Source organism: Babylonia areolata, chromosome 25 (assembly GCF_041734735.1).
Source record: "Babylonia areolata isolate BAREFJ2019XMU chromosome 25, ASM4173473v1, whole genome shotgun sequence".
NCBI lineage: Eukaryota > Metazoa > Mollusca > Gastropoda > Neogastropoda > Buccinidae > Babylonia > Babylonia areolata.
This window is the reverse complement of record NC_134900.1, coordinates 15954895-15966369: the sequence shown is the minus strand read 5'-3', so window position 1 is coordinate 15966369 and position 11475 is coordinate 15954895. Positions and strand designations below refer to the sequence as shown.

Below are 11475 nucleotides of genomic sequence, written 5' to 3'. Positions count from 1 at the left end.
GACACTAAAGTACAAAAATCAATGAGACTTTTTAAACATCGAAATACTTCCAGAATTATAATAATATAAGAATATTCAATATCAATACCTTTACCGCATAAACAGCTATGGAATTCTATGCAATTCCTTATTATGTATAAACTCATTAACAATCCTAATCCAGGTTTTCTGCTTTTTGTGTCGTGCGCTCGGAAAAAAACGTCACGTGGAAAGTCACTATTTTATACATGTTTACTCCTTTTCCGCATCACTGAATTTATGGATAGACTTTAAAATAAACTAGAACTACAAAAAATCAGCTAGCGGTCCAAAGGATGAATATTACACTTGCATAATGCAAAGGATAGACGCATCAAATTAATCGTCTGCTACAGCGGTTTAGAACAGGTTTTCTACCAAAACATTTGGAATTTAACCAATTAACCCTGATCGGATGACGAAGGCTACTTCTGGAGTTAGCGAACAAGTATGTTTACTTAATTTTCTTCCTGTTGTTTGTTTCCTCATCTTGTTTCTAATATTAAATGATGTCTCACACGTACAGAACAAACTCAAATGGACCAAAGCAAAACCCAGTTTTCTCATCATAATTTGATTATTGGAAAAAAAACAAAAAAACCACTCCGACCTTCACGTTCTTCAGTAGTCCTTGGTCAGGGTGTTTGGCTGCACGATGAAAGACGCATCATAATTGCAGGATAAATCAAGTAAAATACTATCACATCTATATAGTATTTTTCCTTTGAATGTCGATACGTCAAGACAGCAGTCAATTTAGTACAACGCCACGCACCATACTTTCATTTGATCAGTTTTATTACACTGTCTGTCCGACGATCTATCGCTGTCCGAGTTATTGTGACGAGGAGAAATGACTAATACTGCAGTCAATCAAGCAAGCATCAATCAAACATCACAAGTATACATGTCTCTCAGTGTCCCTCTGCTGTTACGTCGACCTGCCTCCCCATCTGTCTATCAAGTTTCTTTCGTGTGCCAGTGCATGGCCATCTTCTCATGGCCAATGGCAGTGACAAGAACTTGCTCCGCGGTAGCATACACCTGGTCTTCAGATGTCAAGACAATGTGTTTTTTTAATTTTATTTACTGATTTATTTTATCACATGTTCTGTGACCCTTTCAACGACCTAGGGTGGAGGAAAGTCTGATAGAGGGTCTTTTATGAGGTAATGATACACTAAGGCTGTTGTGTACTCTATTCATTCGTACATAACGCTTTTGACATCAGTGGTCACCAGCACACTTTTTGGTGTGCTGGTAACGGTACTGTGTCTCTATATTCTTCCAGATCTCATTCACAGCATATAGTTCGCTGTTCTTGACGTCGTAGATTAATAATCTGGAAACATCAGTGTTCCCGCTGCCGACTGTCCACAGATTTTGATGCTTTCTGTGGCACCATTGATGGCCAGGAGGTCGTGGCCGGATTTGGAGCAAAATGTTGAAGCGCACTGCAGGCATTTCGTGGAGCTGATGTTGGAAGTTTAGCCAGCCTTCCTATGTTTAGGTCCGTTCGTTGATATGGTGATCTCGAAACAACTTTTAATTGCCTGTTTGTTTGTTTTGCTTGTTTTTGGTTGTTGGTTTGTTTGTTTTTTCGGCGATGAGTATCATTACAAACCTATGACAAACATGATTACAACGGTTTGGGGGCCGCTGACTGTTTATGCATCATTGTCCAACACCTTCTCCACGTTACTTGTTCAAATTGTAGCTAACCTGGTGGGTGATGTTTTATTTGCAACACTTTCTAGTTTCTTCAGTTCCTATTTCAGTTCGAAAATAAATTGAAACTTGACTGACGGTTCAAACTGGGAAGTTTTGCTATTGCGCTTCTCGATGATCTGCCCATCTATATATTACAAGAAAATAAAGCAATCAAGTTGATAATGGGCCGGCGCTTTTAACAAAATGAAAGGAGTGTTTTATGATGTTGGCCGTCTTATTTTATGTTTCGGCGTCATGTTGGGGAAAGGGGACACAACTTCTCAGTGATTTTCCTCGTCTTTAGAACCAGATACTGGACGATATAACGGGGATACTGCGGGTACATCATACCCACCGTCGAAATGTGTTTGTCTATGTGTCTGTCCATGATCTGTCTTGCAAACATATTGATGTGGCCTGGACAGATGGGTATACATTACTGGACGATTTACTGAAAATGCTGTCAGCTTGTTCTTGACTTTCATTCAAAATCACAAGTCAAGAAAACGAATTTAGCAACTCAGTGTGTGTATTTTTCGCATCTTTAGTTGGGAACAGATGCGCAACTGTAGTTCTCGTACGTCAGACCTCCCTGTGTGACCTTTACCCCAAATCAGTAAGCTGGGGTCATGTGAACTGAGTCAGTTCAATAAAGCGAAGGTATATTAATGTCACACTTTTAAAAAAAATCTTACAAAAGCAATTTTGAAAAAGTCTGACCATAATGCAAAGCCAGCTTTTCTACAATGTGTTGCCGGGTAAGCAAGCAAGGACCTGTCGTTGCCCAGGCGAGGAATTATAAGTTTGTACATGGAATGGTGATGTTTCAGAGAGACTGAAAAATGAAACAGATTGTGGATCGGCTTTCAGTCATCACAGCCGAAAGCACATCGAGCGTTTCACTATGATAGTAGCCGTCTGGGTAAGTACAGTGTAAGCAATGTCATGAGATACACGTTTCTTCTTATTTCACATTACTCCTATACCACACAAGGGGCAGACTGAAGTAGAGGGTGAGGGGGAGGGCATTGGTTCATTTTAATAATATCCAGAAAAAAAAGAAGAAGAAAAAAAGAGAAAGAATCGTACCCTTAGTCCAATCCAGAAGAAAATAAAAATTCATCCCAGAAAAAAAAAATCATCATTCTCTTCTGAAACCAATTTATTTTGCTAAAAATTATGTATTTCGTTTTGTTTTTTTGTTTTTTTTTTTTTTGTTTTTTGGTGGTTGTTGTTTTTTTTGGGTTTTTGGGGTCTTTTTGTTTGTTTGTTTTTCTGTACTGACAGCAGGAGAGAGATAATCAAAACTTCAGGACATTGATCCTTGGTATAACTTTCTTGAACAACATACAAGCCCTCGGTTTCAAGACGGTGATCATCAGTTTACAGCTGCTGCTCCACGCGGTACAAGATTCAGAGTTCTCCAGTCTGCCAACTGTTCGTAAGTTATCCTAAAGCCAATGTCAGACTCAGTGCTCTCTATACACCGACTCGAAATAATCCCTTTTTTTTGTTTTTGTTTTTTGTTTGTTTGTTTGTTTTTTTTTGCGCTGAACGCTAAGAAATCGACGCAATGACTTAAATCCTGCCCCTTCTCAGCTTGAGCGCTCGTTCGCTCTTGTACTCACTGTCTTCAATTGTATTTCAAACGTATCCAGACGATCAAGTCCTTCACAAACGCAAACTGATGGCGTCCAATCAAAGCAAAGACGAAAACATGAAAGGTCTGACATCACGTAATTGCATTTCTGGACTGATGTTCCGCACCTGTTTTAATAAAGCTTGGACGGATATTCCAGATTATACTTACATTAGAATAAAGTTTGCGCGAAAGACTGATGATGTGGATCAGTGACGGCAAATTGTGAGACGGAGCGAATGAAATGCAAGAACTCAGAGGTAATTCTTGCATTCAGTCGTTCGAGCGAGTTCATCAGACGGTCAATCGGCTGAGGAAGAAAAAAAGAAAAGAAAAGAAAAGGAGAGAGACAGACAGACAGAGGCTGTGATGGACCACCAGGAATAGATCACGACCATTACTCGCATCAGGATACGCGCGGCCGTGGTGGGCAGGACCGTCAACCGCTACTGTTGTCTGACAGCACGTAATGACCTCACTGGGGAGTCCTTTCTCTCGGGTTCTGGACGGTGCTGTGTGTGCCTATCTTTGTGCACGTGCACGCCGGTTCTGTGATGAAGTGTTTTTTAGTCACCCGGTCGATCGGCTGTCTGAATAAACATGCTTTGCTTATCTGCGCAATCATTGAAGCCATGAAAGGTCACCGCAGACAATTGAACTCTCTCTGTCTCTGTCTCTCTCAGCATGGCGAAACAAGAAAACTTCATTACATAAAGGAAAGATAAGAAAACACATATACGTATAAAAGATCTTTGATTTCCTTTCAGTCTCTTTCTCATTTGATTCATTTCTTTTCTGTCTTTCTTTCTTTCTATCTTTTGTTGTTGATTGATTTTTCATCACGTCCACTGAGTTCGATTTGCTGTATGCCAGTCCGTTTTACACATATCAATAATATAATATAAGGACCTCACTGTTTTCTGGGTGTTGGCTCAAACTTCAACTTTGTCGTTTGGCGCTCAACCCCAAATTAAGTGGAAAGTGTTCGTATATTATTGTCACTCGTCTGAAATACCCCAACAACTGTAAACTATGTATATACTGTGCTGTTCTCCACCCAATAAGAAATAAAACTGTGTGGTCTGAAAATACACATCAGACAATGATTTTCATTATCTCTTTTGGGCGTCAAATCAAATATCGCGCCTAAAATATGTAGACAATCATACATTTTGTATTGTCATTTGTGTTATGTTTAAATTTTTAGATATGTGGTGTCGTAAGGGTGAAGTATTAAACAATATAGTAACACAGTAGGCCTATAAACGGTTTTAGACACATAATGAGGTGTGAACTCGTATACTGTAATTTAAATAATTAAAAACAAAAACAAAAAACAACAACAACAAAAAACACACGAAATACCATCTGATGGATTTGACTAAATGTGGATTTTGAAACCTCTACCACCATCTATCTTTCGATCTTTATCCTGTGTGTGTGTGTGTGTGTGTGTGTGTGTGTGTGTGCGCGCGCATTCCTATACCTGCTTTTTATCGACCTAGACGGATCGATCATCGGCTGCATGGAAAGAAAATTAAGTCTTTTTTTATTGACTCATGCATCAGTAATCTAGTCACGTCCCCAATCTTGTCATGGTGGGTTAACTGCCGCTGTTTGAAGAAGTGTAATTTACGGCATGCAGATTTCCACACGTGACACTTTGATTGCGTCTCTAGCGCTTTTGCCGTGCATAAAGGCATCGTGCTTTCGTATTTATACAGCTCCCTTTGCTGGGCATGATCCCATGCTACACGGTCAGCGTCTGAAAACTAGTTTCCTGGTTAGTTTCTTCAGAAATATGTTTCCTCTTTAGAACAAGACTAGACAACGTTGTGCACAAAGAGATCGTGAACAGAGAAATAAGACTGGTTAAAGAACAACTTTAGGCTTTATTATTTATGTCAGCTCAAAAGTTTGGCACAGAGAGAAAAACCTGTCAACTATTTATCGATGCAAAAATTCACATTGATTACAACTGGCAGAATACAATTTGGAAACTTGGAGAAAAAAAAATCACACACAAAAAACAACAACCCGCCGTTTGGAATACCGGCGCACACAGATATGACTGAATGAGCATCACATCATGCAGTCTCCACCATTCTGCTACTCATTGTGTGTGTAAGACAGAGGACTGGAAGTGTAAAGTACAACTTGAACCAGAGAATGTAAGAAGCTGTCTGCAGTTTTTATTCTACGTATATCAGCTAAGTTTAGAAACCACTATCAACCAGTAGTACAAACCAGCATATGGTTTTTGTTTTCAAAGAAGTGTCTTTAAACCCACCTGACACCCAAACAGAACTGAACAAAAAAACATGAGAAAATGAAAACTCCAAAACTCCTCTTGATATTCACCGTTCTGAAATCCCTCCTGCTGCGGGACGGCGCGCTCCTCCACGTGGAAGAGGCGCGGGTGTCCATCCTCAAGTACCTCAACGGCTACATCTTCGAGAACAAGGTGCTCTTCGACCAGGCTACCATGTCCCCCGTGCACTGTGCCCACGCCTGCCTCAGCACCCCTCACTGCGTCACCTTCTCCATCACACCCTCCACCGTGGGCACCCAGGCCTGGGCCAAGGCAGGTCAGGCCAAGTGCCGGGGCCACTCGGCGGTCATGCGCAAGGGCAACGACGCCAGCCAGCACGTGCTGGGCTCCCACGTCTTCGTGCTGAAGGAGCGCGTGGAAGGTAAAATGAGTGAGTGATGGAAGTAATGAAGACCTTTAAAAAAAATGTTTGCATATATATATATATATATATATATATATATATATATATATATATGTATATATATATATATATATATATATATATATATATATAAATGCTTTCAGTTATATCACTCCCATCCAATAGATACCGGGAGCCTTTCAGCTTAAGCTGCATACTCATTTTCTGGAAATTCTGTGCTAGAAATTTCCTCAATTCTAATTTGAATGCCTTCAGTTATATCCCCCCCCCCCCCCCCCAGTTTTTCTCTCTCTTTTTTGGTTTATGATACACTGTTCTGTTTTGCTCTGGGGATTACGTAAGTAGTGCTACTGTAAACACTTTAGGGTGGGCACCACAAGTTGTCCATTTTGTGGTGATATTTGTCTGTGTGGGCTTTTTGTGTATTTTTTGTGTTGCTTTGAAGTATTCTTGATCTTTTGTTATGTTTATTTTTATTTAAAAAACATTTTTACGATGATTTTTATGAAATCGGGGATGATGAATTGAGCGGAAGGGCTGACGTCCTTGGCACGTGCCAGTCTTCTTCTTCTGCGTTCGTGGGCTGCAACTCCCACGTTCACTCCTATGTACGTGAGTGGGGTTTTACGTGTATGACCGTTTTTACCCCGTATATAGGCAGCCATACTCCGCTTTCGGGGGCGTGCATACAGGGTGTGTTCTTGTTTCCATAACCCACCGAACGCTGACATGGATTACAGGATTTTTAACGTTCATATTTGATCTTCTGCTTGCGTATACACACGAAGGGGGTTCAGGCACTAGCAGGTCAGTACATATGTTGACCTGGGAGATCGGAAAAATCGCCAGCCTTTACCTACCAGGCGCTGTCACCGAGACGCTTTACTTCTATCACTGCATAAATGGAATTACCACCAGTTAGCTTCAAAGCCACGGTCCATACTATTTCATATATTCATGCACACTCATTTAATCACAAACGATGTATGATGATCAGTCGTTTTCGACTACAACCATCAGAACAGCAAAGGAAGTAACTGCTGTCCCGACTATCTTGGCTGCAATTTGTTTACAGTGGAGAGTGTCTTGCCCAAGTTTCATCCCCACTCTCTCGTCCAAGAGCGTTCTTAGGACAGTCGGCGTTGTGGATGGTTCCCAAAGGCCAACTCGTCCCCCAAGGCTGCAGCACTAAGAAGAGCCAGTGCAATCTTGCCTCCTAGTTTGAGAGTCATCGTCCTTCACAAAAGACTAAGCTGTAGCTTATTCAAAAAGCAGCGCAAGGTCTGCACCCCTTTCATGTCCATACGCATTTTGCATTTAAGTGATTGATGACACCTATCTTATTCCAAATCTATACTAGGTCCAAGCAAAAATTTTCACGTTTTGCATCATATTTCGAGTGATGGAGTGGTGTGGATCGAGTGGAGTGATGGTCTAGAGGTAACGCGTCCGCCTAGGAAGCGAGAGAATCTGAGCGCGCTGGTCGCCGATATTTTCTCCCCCTCCACTAGACCTTGAGTGGTGGTCTGGACGCTAGTCATTCGGATGAGACGATAAACCGAGGTCCCATGTGCAGCATGCACTTAGCGCACGTAAAAGAACACACGGCAACAAAAGGGTTGTTCCTGGCAAAATTCTGTAGAAAAATCCACTTCGATAGGAAAAAACAAATAAAACTGCACGCAGGATAAATAAAAATACAAAAAAAATGGGTGGCGCTGTAGTGTAGCGACGCGCTCTCCCTGGGGAGAGCAGCCCGAATTTCACACAGAGAAATCTGTTATGATAAAAAGAGAAATACAAATACAATACAATACAATTTTTCAGCGCTGGTGTGGCTGAACAGGAGTTGTGTGGCAGACTCCAAGTGTCCGGCACGGATGTCACAATGTTTCTCCTCCCGGTGTCTGTGCAAGCCTGGCTACTACTATTCCGTCAGCCGGGACACCTGCGTGGAAGGTGAGTACGTCTGTTGAGAGGAACGATAAGTAATGTATTGTACGGTATTGTATTGTTCTACTCTTGGTCACTACAGACCAGCGTGAAATTCGGGCAGCTCTCCCTATGGAGTGCGCATCGCTACAGCGTAGCACCACTTTTTTTTTCTGTTATCTGTCAGAATTTTGGCAGAATTTTGTTATCTTGTCAGAATTTTGGCAGGGACAACCCTTTTGTTGACGTGGGTCGATCTCATGCACTCAGATTCTCTCGCTTCCTTGCCGTAGGCATCACCACTGCTGTGAGTGCGCGCGCGCGCGCGCGTGTGTGTATGTGTGTCCCCCCCCCCTCCCCCCAACAAACCCCCCAATAACTCTCTCTCTCTCATACCCTATACCTCCTATCATCTTTGTCTACACGTGTGCATGGATGCAGTTTCATTTTCAAGGTGTCGAAGCATGCAGACTCAAGTTCTTCACATACGCTACATCACATCTGCTGTAAAAAAATAAAAATAAAAAGAAGAAGATCGAAAGACCTGTTGACACTCACCAGTGACAACAATGTCGATGTCTATAAACTAACGATCTCTTGACACTCACCAGTGATAACAATGCTGATGACTAAAGACAAACAACCTGTTGACACTCACCAATGACAAACAATGCCGATCATGTTACTAAAGACTGAAACAACCTGTTGACACTCATGAACAACCTGTTGACACCCACCAATGACAAACAACTCCGATGATGATGACTATAAAGACTAAACCAACCAGTCGACACTCACTCACCTGACAAACAAAACAACGCCGACGACCGATGATGACTCTCTCTGTACGACCCAGGCTGCGGCAAGGCGCACCTTCAGCGGGACTTCCTCTCCTACCCGGGGTCCCTGCTACTCGCCCAGCAGGCCAGCAACAGCCGGAGGGCGGGCTCCGTGCAGCGCTGCCTGGAGCTGTGCCGGGCGGACCGCCACTGCCGCAGTGTGGACCTGGACCTCGACCGGGGCGTGTGCGCCACGCATTACTCCACGGCCCGGGATGACCCCAAGGATTTCCGCACCTCCTTGGGCTCCTCCAACTGGCATTTTCAGAGGATGTGTGCTTGAGGGAGCAGGTTTTTACGGCCCGGGACGACCCCAAGGATTTCCGCACCTCCTCGGGCTCCTCCAACTGGCGTTTTCAGAGGGTATGCTTGAGGGAGCAGATTTTGTTTTCTCGTGTTTTGTGTGTTGTTTTGGTACCGGGGTAATTGTTGCTGTGTCTGGAAAGGAAAGAATGGCTGAAAGAAAGAAAAAAACAACAACAGTAATTGTCAGAGAACGTCTGCCTGACGTATTTTTGTGGTTCTTAATTGAAAACATCGTATCACATACACACATGCTCACACAAAAGGACAATAACCATGGGGTCGTGTGATGAACTTTCATTGCATGCACCACAAAATGCTTTATAACTCAGACGGACACTGAATGATCTTCTTCTTCTTCCTCCTCGTTCGCCAGCGCTGAATGATCTGACATACACACGCACACACACACACACACACACACGCACGCACGCACACACTCTCACATGGTTAATACAATAACGGACTCACCTTGTGTACGTACACACACGAGTCAACGAAAACATCAACCTAGTAGTAATTTTTTACAGTTCTATCAAACGACATAAGACAATGTCTATTCTTGTCTGTCTGATAATTATTTTCACGGTTCTGCCAGATACGACGATGTAAGGCAATGTCCATTCTTGTCTGAGTCCACTATATCATCTTATGAAACAATATACCTGCACTAAGCAGTGTTTTTTTTCATGTGTACTGTTTAATAAAACAAACATTTTACAATCTTGTTCTGCCTATTGTATGAATTATTGAGAGACAGCGCGCGCGCGTGTATGTGTGTCTCAGTGTGTGTGTCTGTGTGCGTGTGTGCACGAGTGTGCGTGTGTATGTATGCATCAGTGTATGTATGTATGGATGGAAACATGGATGTATGCGTGCGCGCGTGTGTGCGTGTGTGTGTGTTTGTGTGTGTGTGTGATCGCGCGCGCGCGTGTATGTGTATATGGTCGAGAATGTGTCTGACTCTGAGACTGAACATAATTTTTCTTGGAAGCTGAGCTTCAGCTTTGCAACAATTATCAATGTGTAAAATGATTTTGTTACCCTTATAAGTTTTTAATCAAACGTGTGAATAGTGTTTTGATTTTGTCCTCAGTCTCTGGTTTTTCCTCTGAGCTGACAATGCTAATTTCAGCATGCAGTCCAACTCCCAAAAGCCCCTTATTTAAAAAAAAATCTTCCAAATAATGGAATTAGCTTGGCACCAATGACAGATTCAGCAACTAGTTGTTGGTGGTTGTTTTTTTTCAAAACTTTTGACACAAACTTATGCTTCAAATGAGCCCAACCTATCAATAGGTTAATCTTGTATTCCTATAGAACGATGCTATTCCGCCGACGGTCGGCTGAGACAATGGTCCGAATGCCTATTCCGACAGTCAGCTAAGCCTGTTGACCAAATATCTACTGATTCTACAAACACTCGGGGGCACTATGACTGCGTATTCCGCCGATACAGATAATTCTCCAAACGTTTTATCATCAACTGATAATTTGTCATCGATCAATATGCTAGATAACGTCTCTGATTTGGTCGTTTTCCAGTGGGCAGTTGGATCTCTTCACTTCCTTTTCGACTGAAGTTCGTTCCCAGATCGACACGAAACTGGACACTTCGTGTAGATTCTGACTAAGGAGACTGTCAGATTCCCGCTACACCCCATTTTATTAAAATAATTTTGACCGTCTATCTTCCCTTCCATTGCCTTGTAATGGAAATCGTCTCAGTGTCTAAATGATCGTGGTCCAACTAAAAATTCAACTGGTTCGGCAAGATATAGTGACAGCTGTCAAAGTGATGATTTTAATCTCGGCTCCGTCGCCCATTTGACAATTGCTCCAGGGGGTTAGGGTTACGGATAAAGTAAGGGTCGCAAAACGATGCGGGACCGATGCTTTGAACTGTCAGTATGAAATTCACTGTAGTTGGTAAAATCCGCTCTTCCAACGAGCTCCTTCTTCATGATGCTTTTGCTATGAATGCAAAAGCCTACTTCGTTACTAGCAGAACAGAAACGCGCTGTGTGATCGGCCGGCTTTTTGTTGTCGTTGTTTTGTTTTGTTTTGATTTTGTTTGTTTGTATGATAGTCAGTCGTATCTGACTATGACCATCAGAATAGCAGAGGAGACAACTGCTGTCCCGACTATCTGGGCTAGAATTTGATTGCAGCGGAGAGTGTCTTGCCAAGTTACATCACCACTCTCTCAGCCAAGAGGGTTTTAGGATAGTCGGTGTTGGGATGGTTCCCAAAGGGCAACTAGCCCCCCAAGGCTGCAGCACTAAGAGCCAGTGCAATCTCGCCTCCTAGTTTGAGAGTCGTAGACCTTCACTAACAG

General features: G+C 42.6%; 1 protein-coding gene across 1 annotated transcript; it reads left to right on the top strand.

Moving 5' to 3' along the window:
- The first annotated feature begins 5138 nt into the window (after positions 1–5138).
- LOC143299881 (uncharacterized) lies at positions 5139–9817 on the top strand. Its single transcript, XM_076613375.1, has 3 exons — positions 5139–6060; positions 7891–8022; positions 8852–9817. Exons 1-3 carry the CDS (start codon positions 5697–5699, stop codon positions 9115–9117), a joined length of 762 nt encoding a protein of 253 aa, XP_076469490.1. The 5' UTR covers positions 5139–5696; the 3' UTR covers positions 9118–9817.
- The last annotated feature ends 1658 nt before the right edge of the window (positions 9818–11475 follow it).